A 19,527-nucleotide genomic window follows, 5' to 3' on the forward strand; every position below is an offset into this window, starting at 1 on the left:
AGTCTGCCTGCATCGTGGGAGCCGCCAGAGAGGGGACCACACGGCTACTGCAGCCTGTGTCCGGTTACCCTATGGAGGGGAGGCTGCTTTAGGCAGTTAGGAGTCATCAGACTCAGCGGGGCCCGCCACAGCTAACACTGGCTTGTGTCCGGGTCCCCGCTCTCCCCTCACTGCCCAGCGCTCTGGCCGCAGCAGCCCGGTAAGTAGCACACCTCTTTTGACTAGCAGGAGAGGTGTAAATAATATGCTGGGTCTGAATACAACGCGCGGCTGTCAGTGCCACGCTGGTGTTGCGATAGAACACCGGCGCTGGCTGTTAGGTAGGCGCGCTCACAGCGGTCCTGCCTCTGCGTGTCGGTGCTTGTGTAAAAGGCACCGGCACGTTTATCACTGGCGGCGGTCGTGCCGCTGGCCCCCGCTGTCAGTGCGGGGACACATGAGAACATCCCCACTGTATAAGCCGCGCGCATACAATAGCGGCGGCCATTAGGAGGAGGAGCTTATAGGTCCCTCCTCCTCTTCCTCCTTCACTGCCTGGGCTAGTTTGGCGCGCTCTGAACGGGAGTGGTGCCTCAGAGAGAGGAGCTTCTACATTCCCTGAAGGCACTGAGCGGAGGGGGAGAGGAGAAATCTGACAGCTTCTACAGGGGGTCTGTAATTACAGAAGGTGGTTTTAACTACCTTCTGGTCCTATTTACTGCTCCTCCCTTATATGCCTGTCTGCCCCTGTTACTGAGTTGCATTATTCTTGAAATTCTGCTCCTCCTATACTGCTCTGCCTGCAATTTGAGTAGCATTATTATTGAAATTCTGCTTCTCCCTATACTCCTTCTGCATTCCTGAGTTGTATGTGGTGCTTGTTTGTGACTACATGATGACATCCAGGACAGAAAAAACTGCATCACAAAAGCTGTTTCCCTGCACTAAGTGCAGGAAGAAATTTACCCATGCTCGCTCTGAAGGGTCTTCCCTGTGCGAGACGTGTGAAGCAGACAGTGCTAACACGCAGTCTGTCACTCCCTCCTTCATAAATAGTTTGGCAGGGGTCATGGCGGACCTTTCTTCTGAATTAGCCGCTTCCCGTCGGGAACGGGAAGCTGCCAGAGATCTACCTGGCACATCTCACCCGTCTTTTCTAGCAGAACCAGCGTGGGCTCAGAATTTAGTCCGCTCGGTGAATAGCCTTGCTCAAGCGATGGGTTCTGCGTCTAAAGCTCCTGAAGCTACGGTAAGTCGCTCATCTAAGAAGAGGGCTCTTCCGGCGGTTCTCCAGTCGGATGAGGATTCGGCAGCGGATCACTCGTCTCAGGAGGAAAGGGAGATGCTGGACGAATCAGACGTAGAGACTTACTCACAAGAACCTGAGGCATTGCAAGGTATTGACGCACTCATTCTAGCGGTAAGGGAAGTTCTTAAGATTTCTGGCCAGGAAGCTCCAGAATCGTTAGAAAGAAGACTCCTTATTTGCCAGGTCACAGAAGATGGCCTTCACATTCCCTGCTTCTCTCCAGTTGGACGAACAGATGACGGCCGCCTGGCAGAATCCGGACCGTAAATTCCAGATTCCTAAGCGTTTTTTCTCTCTTTACCCATTTCCTATGGAAAATAGGAAGAGGTGGGAGACCCCGCCACCTGTGGATTCTTCGGTTTCTCGGTTGTCAAAGAAGACCACGTTACCTGTTCCAGGAGCTACTACATTGAAGGAAACCTCAGAGCGGAGATTAGAAACCACTTTGAAATCCATTTATATGGCCGCGGGTGCACTTCTCCGGCCGGCCTTGGTAGGATCTTGGGTCAACAAGGCTGTGGAAAAGTGGGCGGAACAATTGACTGAGGGTCTTAGATCCAGCACTCCGCGGGCAGATCTGATTACCTTGGCAGAACATATTCAGGAGTCTGCTGTATACTTGGGAGACTCCTCCAGAGATATCGGCCAGGTAGGCGCTAGGATTTCTGCTTCGGCGGTCTCTGCTCGCCGGGCACTTTGGCTTCGTGCCTGGCAAGCGGATGCGGAGTCAAAAAGAGCAGTGGAAGCTCTTCCTTTCACAGGCGATATTTTATTTGGTCCAGAGCTGGACAAATGGATCTCGCTGGCCACTGGAGGTAAGAGTACTTTTCTACCTTCATCAGCACCTCCTCCGCGTCGCTCGTTTAGGGGACCTTCCTTTCGAGTATCTGCAAGATTTCAGGGACGATCGCGAGGTTCGTCTTCAGCGGGGCGAGGAGGCTGTGCTAGAGGACGTCAAGCAAATATTGCCCGCCGTCCAGATCCCAAGCCAGCAGACAAGCCTGTGGCATGACGGGCTCCCATCCCATCTCGGAAATCCGAAGGTGGGGGCTCGCCTCCAGCGTTTCTCGGAGGTTTGGAGACTGACTTCTCCAGACACTTGGGTTCGAAATCTGGTATCTCAAGGATACAAGATCGAGTTCGCTTTCACTCCTCCTGGGCGTTATTTTACAACAGGTTTGCCCGTCGATCCCTTGAAGCAACTAATTTTGCGTCAAGCGATCGAGAAACTTTTGCTGGCCGAGGTCCTTGTGGCGGTTCCCACTGCACAAAGACAACAAGGGTTTTACTCAAACCTTTTTGTGGTTCCGAAACCAGATGGGTCAGTCAGACCCATTCTGAATCTGATATCCTTGAACCAGTATCTTTCATTTCACAGGTTCAAGATGGAATCTCTCCATTCTGTCATTGCGGGACTAGAGGCAGAAGAGTTTCTGGTGTCGATGGATATCAAGGACGCCTATCTGCATGTCCCAATTTGGGTTCCTCACCAGGCTTTCCTCAGATTTGCCATCAGGGAAGCTCATTTCCAGTTTCAGGCCCTGCCATTCGGTCTCTCGTCAGCTCCCAGGGTATTCACCAAAGTGATGGCCGTCATGGTGTCTCACTTGCGCTCTCGGGGGGTGACGATAGTTCCGTACCTAGACGATTTACTCATCAAGGCTCCGACGGCAGAAGTCCATTTACACCAAGTGTCCCTTACACATCAGATTCTCATTCAACATGGATGGATTGTGAACTTCCAGAAGTCTCAGTTGATGCCGTCCCAGAGACTTCAGTTCCTAGGAATGATTCTAGACACTGTTCTGCTTCGTATATTCTTGCCAAGGGACAAGGCCAAAGCCATACAGGAGCTGGTTCGTCTGGTGCTCAGACCCAGGAAAGTATCTGTGCATCTTTGCATCCGTCTCCTGGGGAAAATGGTGTCTTCCTTCGAGGCCATCCAATTCGGCAGATTTCACTCCAGAATATTTCAACTGGATCTTCTGTCTCAGTGGTCCGGGTCCCACCTACAGATGCATCGGCTGGTGCGTCTGTCTCCCCGGACCCGCATATCCTTGCTCTGGTGGCTTCGGACGGAGCATCTGTTAGCGGGTCGGCGCTTCGGAATTTGGAATTGGACCTTGGTCACCACGGACGCCAGCCTCCGCGGATGGGGAGCGGTGGTTCTGGACAATCACTTCCAGGGGCTTTGGTCGCAGCAGGAGTCCCTCTTACCAATCAATGTTCTCGAACTGCGGGCAGTCTACAGAGCTTTGATACAGGCTGCTCCTCTGTTACGAGGACTTCCGGTTCGGATACAATCCGACAACGCCACGGCAGTGGCATACATAAATCGGCAAGGAGGAACCCGCAGTCGGATGGCAATGAGAGAAGCCAGTCGCATCCTTCTGTGGGCAGAAAGACACGTAGAGGTAATTTCCGCAGTGTTTATTCCCGGGAGTCGACAACTGGGAAGCGGACTACCTCAGTCGTCAGGATTTTCATCCCGGGGAGTGGTCCCTTCATCCCGAGGTCTTTCATCAACTGGTTTGCAGATGGGGGAAACCACAGATAGACCTGATGGCATCTCGGATAAATCATCAACTACCCCTTTACTGCTCCAGGACCATGGATCCGGCAGCGGTGGGAGCGGATGCTTTACTGATCCCTTGGCCGTACAGCCTTGTGTACCTGTTCCCACCGTTTCCGCTCCTCCCTCGGATTCTCAAGCGGATCAAACGAGAGTCGTCCACAGTCATCCTAGTGGCTCCGGATTGGCCTCGTCGGGTTTGGTACTCCGATCTATTATTCCTTCTGGCAGACGAACCTTGGCCTCTTCCGCTACGATCGGACCTTCTACAACAGGGTCCATGTGTGTACCCGGATTTACGGCGGCTTCGTTTAACGGCGTGGCTATTGAGACCGCCATCCTAAGAAGCCATGGAGTTCCTGGGTCGGTCATTCCTACCATGCTTAGGGCTAGAAAACCGGTAACATCAGCGCATTATCATCGCATTTGGAGGGCTTATATCTCCTGGTGTGAAGGTCGTGGATCCTCCACTTCCTCTTTTCATTTACCACGTCTTCTTCTTTTTCTTCAAAAAGGCCTCGATGCGGGGTTACGCTTGGGATCGCTTAAAGTGCAGATTTCTGCTCTTTCTATTTTTTTCCAGCGTCGCCTAGCTCTGATTCATGAGGTTCAGACCTTTTTTCAAGGGGTACTTAGAATTCAGCCCCCCTTTGTGCCACCCACGGCTCCTTGGGACCTGAATCTTGTTTTATCTTTTCTTCAGTCATCCACCTTTGAGCCTTTGCAGGAGGTGGAATTGAAGTATTTGACTTGGAAGATGATCCTTTTATTGGCCCTGGCTTCGGCCAGACGTGTGTCTTAACTTGGAGCCTTGTCCTGCTGTTCCCCTTACTTGATTTTTCACGAAGATCGAGTGGAACTTCGTACCCGGCCTTCCTTTTTGCCCAAGGTGGTCTCGGGTTTTCATCTGAATCAGCCGATTGTAGTGCCAGCGTTGTCGGACTCTTCTGGGGATTCTCACTCCTTGGATGTGGTTCGGGCACTTCGCATTTATGTGTCCCGTACTGAGGGGCTACGTAAATCAGAGGCTCTGTTCGTCCTTTATGATGCTAATCGGCGTGGCTGGCCTGCGTCTAAACAAACTTTGGCCAGGTGGATTCGTCTGACTATTCGTCAGGCATATGTTGCTTCTGCTCGACCACCACCGGTATCCATTTCTGCGCATTCTACGCTCTGTGGGTACTTCTTGGGCGGCACGTAGAGGTGTCTCGGCTTCACAGCTTTGTAGGGCAGCGACGTGGTCTTCGGTTCATACTTTTGTACGTTTCTACAGATTTGACACTTTTGCGGCTTCTGCTTCAAATTTTGGTCGTAGTGTCTTGCAGGGCGTTCAGCACTCTCCCCCCCAGGAGGGTAGCTTTGGTACGTCCCCACTGTCATGAAGCTCCAGTGTCCCCTAGTGGATGAAGGAGAAAACAGGATTTTGGTACTTACCGTTAAATCCATTTCTCCGATTCCACAGGGGACACTGGACGCCCACCCAGTGCTTCTTGCCTGTTCTCAGTTGCTTGTTCTGCTTCAGTTCTGTTGCAGTTTGGTCTGTTTTTGTTGTGTGACTGTTTATCACTGCAGCCTGCTGTGTTCTTGCGGTGTGTCAGTATGTTGGATTGTTTCTTTTCCTGTTCTCCTTCTCTGTTCAGTCTGTTCTCCGTCTCCTCTCGGGCTCAGTTCTTTAAAACTGGGGCTGATGGGGCATAGAGGGGGAGGAGCCAGTCACACTTGTAGATTTTTAAAGTGCCAGGCTCAACTCAACCCACCGTCTATACCCCACTGTCATGAAGCTCCAGTGTCCCCTGTGGAATCGGAGAAATGGATTTAACGGTAAGTACCAAAATCCTGTTTTTTCACAGAACCAATATCTACTGTAGATTGACTGTTACAGAAGTGCAATACAGAAATTTATTAAGGATCATAGATGTTTTTCTATTGACAGGTCAGTCCACTCATGCCATGGAAATGCTGAGTTTATGTGCGATTTCTTTCTGCAAATCTGCAAAAGCTGAGTACGCTGTGGCAAAATCTATCCTCACTTTGGCAAAATGGATCCAAGCAGATTGGAAAGAAATCTCAGGCCAGATGAAGCAAGTGTACAGAGCACGCCAGCAAGCAAACATCACTAGTCTCTCTACTCTGGGAAAGAATGTGCATACTCTGATTGACCTGCCGCCTGTTAATGCCATGGAAGAAGAATATCCACGCATTGAAAGCGAATCCACAGGTGACATATCTTGGATAGGTCATTTAGGGGATTCCATAAGTTGTAGCTTACAGAACTACAAAAACTAATTATTCTGTAAAGCAGGTTTTCTTCATAGGGTTCCATAGGATCCACAGGAATTACCTTGGGGTATGCGGTTGGAGTGATCCAGGCACCAAACCGTTAAAAGCTTTAGCTCCCAGGATGCAGTGGGTCCTGCATATATACCCCACACCTGGCTACAGGCACTTAGTCTTTTTGTTTGGTGTGCAGGATTAGTGCAGCTTGTAACAGGGGACTGCTTAGGCAGTCCCAAGCTGTGTTTTTGTTTTTAAGAGTAAGCAGCACTAGGTGTCCGGAAGGACCCCCTTGCTGCCCCTCCATCTACCCCCGTCGTGGCCGCAACACCAGTGAGGGAACTGTTTATTTCAGCGGGCGCCACCCCGGAGACATCGGGGATGCAGGTACAGTGGTTCCCCGCTGGCAGGGAACCACGTGGCAGTCCGTACCTCCAGTAGTGGAGACCTGCCAGAGGCCACTGTTGTGAGGCACCAGAAGCAACTGCTTCCCCACTAGACCACCGGGGCATAAAATTCTGGTGCCGGGGACAGTAAAAGGCAGTGGCCATGTAAAGCCAGTGTGCCCGGTGGATTCATACAGCCTAAGGGAGGTAGGCTCTCCCCCAGCCCAGACGCTGGTCCCGAGTCTAGGTTTCCTGCGTCTGAATGCTCCTCCCTGCCTCCTTGTTATGAGACGCTCCGAGACCACTTTCAGGTGCTCTACTGTAGCTGCGAATCTCCAGGAGGTTTGGTCAGTATCCCTGTGTACCTTTCCTTTGGTGGGCAAGTTATACAGAGCTCAGTATCCTACTAAGCTTTACGTAGTTGACTAAGAGCTGTGTGTGTGTGTGTGTGTGTAAAATATATATATATATATATATATATATATATATATATATATATATATATACACGCACGCACACAATTTTGCTGCTCGCCACTCCATAAAAACAACAGCCGGGGTGCAACTATCCAAAAAGCCCAAACTACCTTGAAGGCATCATAGCCTTGATGAAAAATGAATTAAAGCATCTGAAACGTTATTTTATTAATCTCTGCATTGTATTTGACTTATGTAAGTTCTGCTGTGTGTTTATACTGCCTTATTTTTCCTGAATCACTGCTATTTCTCCTCATATCCCTCTGCTACAGGTCTGTGGGTTATTTTGGGGGTGAACACATTGTTTTGTATTGCTTTGAATAACATTGTATTGTTTTGTTATGTCTAAAGATAAAGAGAAGCAGGACTTTGAAGCCCCTGTGCTGGTTTCATGTATGGCCTGTCAGGCGGGCTTGTCCCCTCAGGATTTCATACTGGATGGATTATGTAGTCGCTGTTGTAAGGAGCAACGACATCAGTCCGCCTACCAGCTCATGGGCAGGAACCCCCTTGGGCTTCTTTTTCTCAGATTATGGCACAAGTTGTGAACAGTTTATCTACACCCATGCCGACCCCTACTATGAGGTACCCTCAGCAGCTACAAACTACTATGTTTATGCATCTGTCCTGGATGGATGTTTATGCCCACTTAAGCCAGAGGCAGGCCGGTAGTGCCTAAAAACCAGAAAGTGGTCGGCTTCTTCCTATCAGTCCGTCCAGCCTGAAGATTCTGATGCATCTTCAGATGAATTTGATGAGGTACAGGGCTCCTCTCAGGAGTCTCTCTCATGAGAGGAGGACCATCTGACAACAGTGGATGTTCCCTCTTTGATTAGGGCGGTCAAAACTATTTTAAATAGATGGTGAAGAGCCAGAACCTAGAAAGGCTCCGGTGTTCAAGTGCTAGAGGTTCGTAAAGGCTGAGTTTCTTAAATCTGAGCAACTGAACTTATGGGGGAAGCATTGAGTTCTCCGGATAGACTATTCCATGTTACAAAGAAGTTTACATCTTTATACCCCCTCCCACCTGACGAATACGCTAGGTGGGAAGTTCTGCTGACTGTGGATGCTCATGTGGCACATCTGGTTAAGAGCGCCACATTGCCCATACCATCTGCATCCTCCCTTAAGGATTCCACAAATAGAAGACTTGAAGCCTGTCTCAAGGCATTTTTTTCTCTGTCAGGAGCTGTTGCCCGCCCAGCCATGGCCTCTGCCTGGGTATCTAAGGCCGTTGAGGAATGGACAGGGGCACTGGAAAATACTGTTCCAGAGAGCAGCTGACGATCTCCTATATAAAGGAGGCAGTCTCCAATCTGGGAGAGGCGGCGTTAGACGCCGGTATTCTGGCTTCTAAGGTATCAGCTGCCTCAGTTGTTGCTCGCAGAGCCCTATGGTTAAGGGACTGGAAAGCAGATGCAGGGTCCAAAAAGGCTTTTGAAATTCCTGCAGTTTACGGGAGGCATTCTATTTGGCACATAATTGGTTAAGATTGTAGCTACTTTGGCGGCTTCCAAGGTGGCTGGTCTGCCTTCAACAACTACCCCTAGACCTAGGTAGTCGTCATTTCCGGCCTTTTGCCCGCAAGGAAAAGCGAAAGGTCAGTTGTCTTTTAGACAACCCAGTTCTCGTAAGAGACTGCAAACTAAGAGATCTTGGGCAATCAGACGTCCAGCTTCTAAGTCAGACAATAAACCCTTGGCCTGATGGGACGAGCCTCCCCCTGGGGAATCCCAGGGTGGAAGGCCGACTTCAGTTTTCGGATGCCTGGCATCACACAACAACAGATGCCTGGGTCTGGGAAGTGGTCTCGTGCAGTATTCAGAGCACTCGTTCAGGCACAGAATATACTGAAGGGCAGGCCTGTCCAGATACAGGCCGACAACGCGACCGCCGTAGCCAACCTCAACCATCAGGGAGGCATGCAAAGTCTGGCAGCCATGGCGGAAGTGACAAACATTCTGGTCTGGGCAGATAGTCCTCTTCCAGCAATCTCTGCAGTATTCATACCAGGAGTCCTTAACTGGGAAGCAGACTTCCTAAGTCGGCAGGATATATACATCGGGGAATAGGCTCTTCATCCAAATGTCTTTCAGAGCCTAGCCGACAAATGCGGACTACCAGAGGTAGACCTCATGGCCTCAGGCCACAATCACGAGGTCCCCAGGTACGTGTCCACAACCCGGCAGACTATTTTGTGGACGCTCTAGCAGTGAAGTGGGACTTCAAGCTAGTGTAACTTTTTCCTCCAATCTCCCTCTTCCCAAGGGTCATCAGGAAATTGAAGCAAGAGGGCAGAACAGCAATACTGGTAGCCACTGCTTGACGCAGACGCTATTTGTTCACCAACATAATTTCTCCATAGACACTCCATGGCCTCTTCCGCTAAGGCCGGACCTGTTCACACAGGGTCCCTGCCTGCATCCGGACCTTCCCCGTCTCTCTGACGGCGTGGCTCTTGAATCTTCCATCTTAAGAGCCTAGGCCCTAGGATTTTACTACTTCTGTAATTCAGACGATGCCTAAAGCACGGAAGTCCTCCTCTGGCCAGCATCTATTACAGGATTTGGCACTCGTATTTTCATTGGTGTAAGCATAGAAAATATAATCCTGAAGCTTTTAGGGTCTCACGAGTGCTTGCTTTTCTCCAGGCTGGGTTAGATCTGGGTCTCCGCCTGGCCACCCTGAGATTTCAGGGTATCTGCACTCTGTTTGGTTTCAGCGAAGAATCGCCCCGCTGCCTGTTAGGACATTTTTCTCAGGGTGTTCTGAGGGTTCAGTCACTTTGTCCCTCTGGTAGCTCCGTGGGATTTGTCTTTGGTTCTCAAGGCTGTACAGGCTCCTCCATTTGAACTAGGGATGTGCAGGCTCGGTTCTACTCGGTTCCGTTCGGTTCTTTTTACCGAATCTTATTGGCTATCCAAAACTCGTGACAGCTGAAACCCAATAAGATCCGGTAAAAAGAACCGAACGGAACCGAGTAGAACCGAGCCTGCACATCCCTAATTTGAACCCCTGAAATCCATAGACCATAAGTGGTTGACAACGAAGATGTTTTTTCTTCTTGCTATCTCCTCTGCCTGCAGGGTCTCTGATTTGGCAGCCCTTTCTTGTCGCTCTCCCTTTTTGATTTTTCATCAGGATAGAGCTGTTCTTCATACCGGGGTGGGTTACCTTCCTAAGGTAGTAGCCTGCTTTCGTATAAATTAAGAAATTGTGGTTCCAGCCTTTCATTCTTCAGACCTCTCGGTAGGTGAAGCTTTTCTGGATGTGGTGCGGGCCCTACATATCTACGTGGATTGCACCAACTCCATTAGGAAATCTGATTCTCTTTTTGTGTTGTATGTAATAAGCGAGGCTGGCCAGATAACAAACAGACTTGGCCAGATGGCTTCGTATGACTATTTTCTCAAGCTTACACACAACCCTTCTGCTCCACTGGAGGTTTCTGTCCTCCCTGAGCTCGCCTTGTGCCGTCACTGTGTTCCGAACACAGTGACGGCACATTATACTCGATCTGTGGGGCCATCGTGGGCATTTCGTTGTGGTGCCTCTGCTGAACAATTGTGCAAGGCTGCCATGTGGTCTTCTGTCCACACTTTTCTCAATTTTTACACCTTTGATAAGTTTGCCCCTCAGGAAATTTCCTTTGGGCATCGGATTCTCCTTTCTGCTAAACAGGAGCGTCCCCACCCTTAAGGGAACTGCTTTGGGACATCCCCAAGGTAATTCCTGTGGACCCTATGGAACCCGTAGAAGAAGAAAATAAGAGTTATGGTATAACATACCTTTTGTTAACGTTCTTTGAGGTCCATAGGGTCCACAGGGCACCCACCCTAACGCACCTGGCGTTATTGGGTAATCTTTTTTTTCTTTTGTATTTCAATGATTCCCTCTTCTTAGAGTGTTTCTGGTGTACAATTGTCCGTCCTTCTCCTCTTTCCTTCTCCTGCCTTGGGCTTGGTAACAAACTAAGTGCCTGTAGCCAGGGGTGGGGTATATATGGAGGAGGACCCAGTGCATCCTGGGAGCTAAAGCTTTTAACTGTTTGGTGCTTAGATCACTCCAACCACATACCCCAAGGTAATTCCTGTGGATCCTATGGACCTCAAAGAAAGCGTTAACAAAGGTATGTTATACCATAACTCTTATTATTTTTTTAGCTGTTCATAAGTTTTCACTTCTCTTTCTAAAAGTATCACCAAATATGTATTTTATTGTCTTTACATCAGTGAACATTGGCGTGGGCGAGCCAGACTTCATACTGGGCCAGCTGTATCACTTGTCTTCAGTGCAAGCCCCAGAAGTGGCCAAGTCGTGGGCTGCATTGGCTAGTTGGGCTTATAGGTGGGGAAGAAAGGTGGTGGACAATGCTAGGTAAGTAGTGTTTCTTTGTATTTAAAATATTCATAAGGTTCAAGGCGAAACATTGTCCAAGAGTATCTCAGTTAGGCTAAAGCTGTGTAAGCAACGGTGTTGGTCTGGGATAGTATTTCCCAACTCCAGTCCTCAGAACCCTAACAGTGCATGTTTTACAGATCTCCTCAGAATGACAATTAAATTAATTAGCATCACCTGTGGATCTTTTTAAATATGTCAGCCTGTAATGGATACACCTGTTTGGATTAGGGATGTGCAGACTGGGATTAGTTCGGATTTTCACGCCAAATTCAGATTTTTCCCGCCAAAAATCGGGTCTCCGAAAGAGGCAAAATGTAATCTTTCATGGACAAACCTAATCATTCCTGGACAAAAGTCCATGAAAGATGACGTTTTGCCTCTTTCTGAGACCCGATTTTGGGCAGGAAAAATCCAAATTTGGCTGGAAAATTTTAACTTATCCCAGCCTGCACATCCCTAGATTGGATAAACCTGGCTGACGCCTGGAGTTTGGGATACACTGGTCTGGAATTTGCAGGCACATCAATGAGACCACTGAGAAGTCCATAACAATATTTTGCATATCTCAAATGTTGCAGCCATAAAGAGTCGTGTCTGCAGCTAGATCCTTGTACGATGTTGCTTTGCAGATATAGTTTTTACAGAGTTCACTGTCCCCTGAGTTGCTGATGGTAAAAGGGTCTTGCTTCCTTTTACTGGGTGCGGTGTATGAGTGTGATGTATTCAGAGTGTCTCAATGTCAACACTGCCACAATGTCACACGTATTACTAGTATAACCCTTGTGTTCATCATTGCTTCTACTTATAAAAGTAAATATCAATATTCTTCTTGCTATTAGCACAACAAATCCATTACACCTAAATATTTTCCCCATGCAGGCACCTGCCCTTGCTCGTTCACTTATCAAGTCATTGTTAACATACAAATACTTTCATATTTTTAGCATTAATTCACCACTTTTCTGTTCGCTGTCTGTAGATCTACTCAGTAAAGCTGGCTATACACCAGACCAACTTTCCTCCAACCATCCAACTAGTTGGTTGGAATGAAGATACGGTAATGTATGGGAGCAATTGACAACCAGCAATTGCTCCCAAACACCAGAAAACACGAAAAAGGTTGTTCAGGCAAGTTGGTTAAATCTGTTTTGATTTAAAAAACTTGTCTGTCCGTTTTCCGGTGTATGGGAGCAAATGGCTGATATGGCAGGAAAGTTGGTCTGGTGTATGGCCAGCTTAAGGCTCTGAAATGTTGTTCTGGTAAATATGTTAGCAGTCCTTTTTCATTTTCTTTTCCCTTATTATATAAACAGTCAAGGGGAAGGTGTGAAATTGTTACAACAAGAGAAACTAGAGGTGCAGAGCCTACTACCAGATAATGTATCTGATGAAGACAAAGAAAAGATCTATGGCATCCTGGGTCAAGCTATGTGTAGGCCAGCTGGGATCCAGGTATGTTCAGTTTTGTTTTAAATATGTGAAAAATAATAACATCTTATTTGGAATGAACATATATAGTGTATTTCTTGTTTTAAATTTATTTTTTTGTTAACATGTTTACGGCTAAGACCATTTGCTTTTCTCAGACAGCCATTGGGGGACACTGAAAGCATCATGAGGTGCAGGTAGATTGGGCACTTTAAAGGAACTGGCATCAGCTCATGCGCTCTCTATATCCAAAGGCTGCATGGGAATAAAATGGGAATAATTGAAATCTGTCATCAACAGCATGGAACAGGACAAGTTTATAGAGTCCATGTCAATCAAGGACACACACACTTTTGTATCTTTCAATCTGGGAGGGACACAGTTAATGTCCAGATTTGCTGTTCAATCACGTAACTTTCAGTCTAGGAACCTGCCCCTCTGGTAGCTCCGTGGGATTTGTCTTTGGTTCTCAAGGCTGTACAGGCTCCCCCATTTGAACCCCTGAAATCCATAGACCATAAGTGGTTGACAACGAAGATGTTTTTTCTTCTTGCTATCTCCTCTGCCTGCAGGGTCTCTGATTTGGCAGCCCTTTCTTGTCGCTCTCCCTTTTTGATTTTTCATCAGGATAGAGCTGTTCTTCATACCGGGGTGGGTTACCTTCCTAAGGTAGTAGCCTGCTTTCGTATAAATTAAGAAATTGTGGTTCCAGCCTTGCATTCTTCAGACCTCTCGGTAGGTGAAGCTTTTCTGGATGTGGTGCGGGCCCTACGTATCTACGTGGATTGCACCAACTCCATTAGGAAATCTGATTCTCTTTTTGTGTTGTATGTCATAAGCGAGGCTGGCCAGATAACAAACAGACTTGGCCAGATGGCTTCGTATGACTATTTTCTCAAGCTTACACACAACCCTTCTGCTCCACGGGAGGTTTCTGTCCTCCCTGAGCTCGCCTTGTGCCGTCACTGTGTTCTGAACACAGTGACGGCACATTATACTCGATCTGTGGGGCCATCGTGGGCATTTAGTTGTGGTGCCTCTGCTGAACAATTATGCAAGGCTGCCAAGTGATGCCAATCAAGGACACACACTTTTGTATCTTTCAATCTGGGAGGGACACAGTTAATGTCCAGATTTGCTGTTCAATCACGTAACTTTCAGTCTAGGAACCTGCCGTTCAGCCTGCCCATAACAGAGGGTATTAGTAAAGATGGGTGCAGTGATCCTGCCCTCCACAAATCCAGGCACAAATAACCTGGAAGAACTGATTAAGGAGAACTCACTGGCCTTGCTGTGGGGGTCCTATGTCGCAGACAGCCCAGACTTAGAAAACTGATGGTTGAGTTCACAGTTTCAAGAAATATATCCCCTCTTTCTCCCACCTAATGATCTTCCAGAGGCTTCTGTTGAACACCTGTCAGTAGTGGTGTACGTTAGCACTTGAACTTTCAGCTCTTTAATCTATCTCCAATGCCCGATTTCTCCACGGGAGGTTTTTGTCCTACCCGAGCTCGCCTTAGGATGGCTCTGCTGGTGGCTGAGGCAACAATCAGGTTTTGTCCAATCCCATGTGTCACCTTTCAAGACTAGGGGACCATCCCGTTTCAGTACTGGTTATAGGGCCTTGTAACGCAAGAAGATTTAAACCTACCAATAAACGTGCTTTAGCTTAGTACTTGTTTTAAACGCTTTGATCAGCAGATGTCCGTTCTTGCGAGGTAGGACTATCAAGATTCATTCAGAAACGGTCATTGGTTTACATGACACCCCAGGGGGCCACATATTGTGCCCTGGCTGTTAGAGCAATAGTCAAGATAACCTATTCGTTGGAGCAAGATGTTCCAACCATTGCAGCAGTTTTCATCCCTGGGGTAGAAAGAAGCAGATTTACTCCGCAGACAGATCCTTCACTCTGGGGAATGGTCATTTCATCTGGAAGTCTTCCAGCAAATTATTTTCTGATGGGGACAACCAAATATTAACATGGCATCTCTGCTGAACAACAAGGTGGGAGTACTTCTGTTCTAAGGCCAGGAATCTACAGGAGATTCTGGTAGACACCATGTTGCTTCCTTAGACATTCCATATGATCTACCGGCTACATCCTGTAGCCACAGCTCTTTGTGTGCTCAAGGAGGTAAAAGAAGAGGGCATTTGATTGATTAATTTTCAGCATGACAGAGGGCCCATCCTGGCACCAAGACTGACTTTTTGTTAAAGCCAGCCAAATGGCTGTGTATCAGAAGAAGCTTTAGCTCTGAGTATCTTGGTTTAGACCATTCTCAAGACTCCAGAGACTGTTTTGGCCAATAATTAAGGCAGGGTTTGGAAGATCTTCATAGTGTTAAGTGAAGCTAATTTAATTTCCTACCTCTTCTTTTTTTTTTTTCTTGCTTGTGTGGGTTGGTCTTGTTTCTGCATAACAATGTGAAAGGTTTAAGAAAAAAAAACATCTGTTCGTTGGAGGTTCAGGTCCCAGTTTATGGCAGCCACCTGATCTCTGGTGCACACCCATACAATATTTTATAGAGCCAATACTTTTCCGTCTCAAGAAGCCAGTTTTTAACGTAACATGCTTTGAACGTAACATTAAGGGCAAATTTGGAACATCTACATTGAATCCAGGATAGGATGGGATAAATGAAAATGTTTTGTTCTTATCATAGATGCTTGCCTTTGAGTCCTATGGGAGACTTTGGACACTCTATTTCTCATATGTTTTGTTGCTTTTGCAGTTTTCCTTGTTGGGATTGATCAAGATCGTTTTGTTCTGTTCCCTTTTGTACTGTACTCTTGGGTCGGTCCTTCAGGATGTTAGTAAATACTGAAGTTCTGTGGAAGCCAATGTGTGAATGTAAGGGTGGAACTTGAGCTTTTGCTGGTGAATTTAAAATGTCCAAACTCCTGTGACTGCAATATATATGCACCATGGTGTTCTGTTCCCCCATAAGAAGAACAAGAAAATAATTTAAAGTACAAAAAAAGCCCATTTCTCCTTCATCCACTAGGGGACACTGGAGTTCAAGACAGTGGGGGGTATAGAAGGTGGTAGAGTAGAGCCTGGTACTTTAAATAATTTAGAAGTGTGACTGGCTCCTCCCCCTCTATGCCCCATCAGCCCCAGTTTTTAGAATGTGCCCGAGAGAGCCAGTCGCACATTAGGCTGTCTCCAGCTTTTACAGATAATTTTTTAATCTTTACTTAATGAGGAAAGGCAGACTGCTTACTGTGGCAGTCTGCCTGCTACGTGGGAGCCGCCGGGGAGGACACGGCCATGGCTACTGCAGCCTGTGTCCGGTGACCCTGAGGATGGGCACACAAAAATGGAGCCATCGGACCCTGCGAGGACCCGCCTGCTGACACCGGCATGTGTCCGGGTTCCTTGTCGCCCCCTCAGCCCAGCATCCCAACCGCAGCAGCTGTAAGTATAACCACTGCTCCTGATTAGCAGGAGCAGTGCACAGTCTCAATAGGTAGGCAAGGGCTTCCAGACGCTCTGCACTCGTGCCTTAGTCCTGCGGTGGTCTGTAACAGTTTACATAACTGTGGCTCAACTAGATGAGCACAGGCTTAGCAGCCTGATGACGGCCCCCGGGCGAGGTCCTCCTCCTTGGTCTCTATTAGTGATGAGACCGCAGCATCCCACTGCTTTCATACTAAGAGGACAGTAGCAGGGAGTTACAGTGCGGCCCTGTCATTGTATAGTGCTGCTCCTAAGAGGCCAGCACAGAGCTAAAAAAAATAGCTCAGTGGCAGAGCTCTTGCCTGGCAACCAGCAGGCCCAGGTTCACTTCAAAGTATCAATTCTTTCCTAGGGCTGCTTGCAAGACTTGTGCCGTGCAAAACATAATTTTTGTTAACAGGACTGCATGTGAAACTCCTGGCGTCCTAGAAGCAGTAGCTACCTAAGAGGCATCTGGCCAGCTCTGCAGACATAATGCATAGTGTTGATAGGTGGGGGGCCACCACTTCCCGCTGTCTTGGGGATCGATACCGGCCTCGGCGCGCACATCCATGCCCTGGGGTGCTCCTTCATAAGCGCACGCTGCTACAGTTAGCAGCGCTATTGTGAGAGATGTCAGCACTAGGCGCATGGCGCCCAATCTCGTCTGATCTTGGAAGCTAAGCTCCCCACGTGGGAATGCCGCCATTCCTCTATTACAGGAGTCCTTAGCAGCACTGCTGGGTGAAAGTTTGTTAGCGCTGCCTCATACACTTCTGAATACTGCTCGGCTGGGAGGTTTTCAACAGCTGGTTGAGGCCCTGTTTTAATAGCTACTGGCCTCATAGTGGGTTGGGTTAAAAATATCTAACTTGTTGTTTGCATAAGCTAACGCAGGCTGGCATGGTGGCCCGTGCCTTAGTCCTGCGTCTGGGAAAGCCTCCAAAGTAGGTTCAACTAGAGCTCAAATGGCTCACCTGATAAGGCTAGTCCACCAGTGACAGAAGTTTCCCAGGATTTAAACCAGTCTGGGACAGCAGGCTGCTAAAATATCCTGCCCGCCCACGCAGTAGCAGCACGACAGCCGTCCACACGCGGCACATGAGCAGTCTCCCTGAGTGGAGGTAAGCCGCGTGTATGTTTGTATCGATGTGTGTATGTGTATATGTATGTATATATACATGTGTGTGTGTGTACATTATATATATATATATATATATATATATATATATGTATGTGTGTGTATGTGTATATATAAATATATATTTTTTTTATACTAGGCTTTGCTTTAGAACATATAAATGTCCCAAGTGACTTCGGTCCTTGGCTCAAGGACCTTGGGCCAGCTCCTTACATGGCTCTTAACTATTGCTTATTTTCTAATTAAAGTATTTTTGTTGCCTGTTAATCTGGTATATATGTACATGCATACCTGTGTATGTGTATATATGTATATATATGTGTGTGTGTGTATGTATATATATATATATATATATATATATATGTATGTATATATATATATATATATATATATATATATATATATATATATATATATATATATATATATATATATATATATATATATATGGAGAATCCAAGTTATATTCCATCATCAGGGCTTAATTGGTCAAATTACAACAGGCTGCTGTTGCTGCTCCTATACCTGAAGGCCTGGGGCCACCCGCTGATATAGGCAGGGTCAGGCCTGGGTTATATTAGATTGGTGGGCATAACGTCAAATGTTTGTTTTCCATATCCCTCTTGTTGTGACTACTATAATTGGCAGGGGTCACTGGTGGGGATCGGTCATATAATATGTGATATTTCCATGTGTTCTTTGACCGGTACAGGGTCTAAGTTAATATCTTAATTCTGCCTCTTGGCTACTAAGCACTTCATCATTATAAGTGTTAATGTAATGATACACTAGCAGACTGGTTTTGGGGTATATGTATAATCTCTATATGGATACACATCCCTAATGAAACAAGCTCAGGTATAGAATGTGGTCCTGTTTGACCTTCATGTCTCCACTAACATTCTACTAGTTTCTACAGTATTTTCTACTGCAACATCTGCAGAGTGAAGTTAGTGCTGTAGAACATGGGTTCTTAGCCCACCGCAGCTACTCTCTATACCTGACGAGGCGGGTTGCTGTGAGATGAAAAAGGTCAGTGACATTCTACGTAGCGTCCAGAGGGCTTCTGGTCGCTCACAGGTAAGTGGGCTTACCCACTAAAGTCTCGGAAGATGCTCCTATTCCATGCAACCTAACATTACATAGCCGTTATTCTCTTCCGTACCCTAGCTGCTGTCCTAGCTGCCAATCCACTCTTTTATGGTACCTGTTCATATCGGTTGGCTCTACACTTTCGAACTTTCTGTGCGTGTAGGTTCATAGTTCCTACATAGCAATTAGTGTCACTATTCTACTAGAATCTCTTTGGTTCTCGCCTGAGGTGCACCTATGGACAGCTTTACGTGACATTCACTATGTTCCATGCCAGAGGCCTGGTTGGTTTTCCTGTTCAGTATCTGTTGATATTTTCATTACACTGACAGGTTCCTGTCAGGTACCTTCATGGTTATCCTAGTGCTCTAGCCTTGATTTATGGGATGCTTCACAATATTGGTAGCTCGCTCTTCCTGTGTGGCTGTTGCATCAGTGATCTTTCACTGCTAGGGTATCCCGGTTTTTTTGGTTGTATGTTCAGGCCAACAGCTGGTACTGACTACGCACTTCCATCACATTGGAAGTTGTTTATTGTTTGGGGTTTTGTTACTGCGGTTTTCTTTTCAGCTGCAGGTTTGCAGTGGCAGTTGTATTCCCCTGTTTCCAGATGGGTTGTACTGCTGTCTGAATCTCTGAAAGGAATTGTAGTCTCAATCCTCTCTATGCCGCCTATGCCTCATGACCAGTGGTATCTCCACCCATTAGAGACTTCTATGAAATAACCCGTCTTATATATATATATATATATATATATATATATATATATATATATATATACACACACACACACATATGTATGTGTGTGTATATATATATATATATATATATATTTGTCTGACAGGCTGGGATTATTCTGTCTGTGACTGTGCCATCTTCCTGTTTTCGACTCTGGTTCAGTCTTTCTCCAATTGTTTTTCGGATTATTGACCTTCTCCTATGGATTCTTGCTGGGGCTCTCTGCTACCAACGGTCCGTTTTGGTCTGTTTCAGCTGAGATTACGTTCTGTTGCTTCTCATCTGCTGT

General features: G+C 47.1%; 1 protein-coding gene across 1 annotated transcript in view; it reads left to right on the forward strand.

Annotated features, from left to right (window-relative positions):
• Positions 1-19,527, forward strand: part of SMG1 (SMG1 nonsense mediated mRNA decay associated PI3K related kinase) — a 243,586-nt gene that overhangs the window by 156,531 nt on the left and 67,528 nt on the right. Inside the window, exons 31-33 of the mRNA XM_088476176.1 lie at positions 5,794-6,078; positions 11,229-11,373; positions 12,711-12,849. Coding sequence (XP_088332302.1) covers positions 5,794-6,078; positions 11,229-11,373; positions 12,711-12,849 — 569 coding nt within the window. The remainder of the gene's footprint in view (positions 1-5,793; positions 6,079-11,228; positions 11,374-12,710; positions 12,850-19,527) is intronic.

The sequence above is a fragment of the Taudactylus pleione genome, unplaced genomic scaffold (genome assembly GCF_031769625.1).
Source record: "Taudactylus pleione unplaced genomic scaffold, aTauple2 ptg000184l, whole genome shotgun sequence".
NCBI lineage: Eukaryota > Metazoa > Chordata > Amphibia > Anura > Myobatrachidae > Taudactylus > Taudactylus pleione.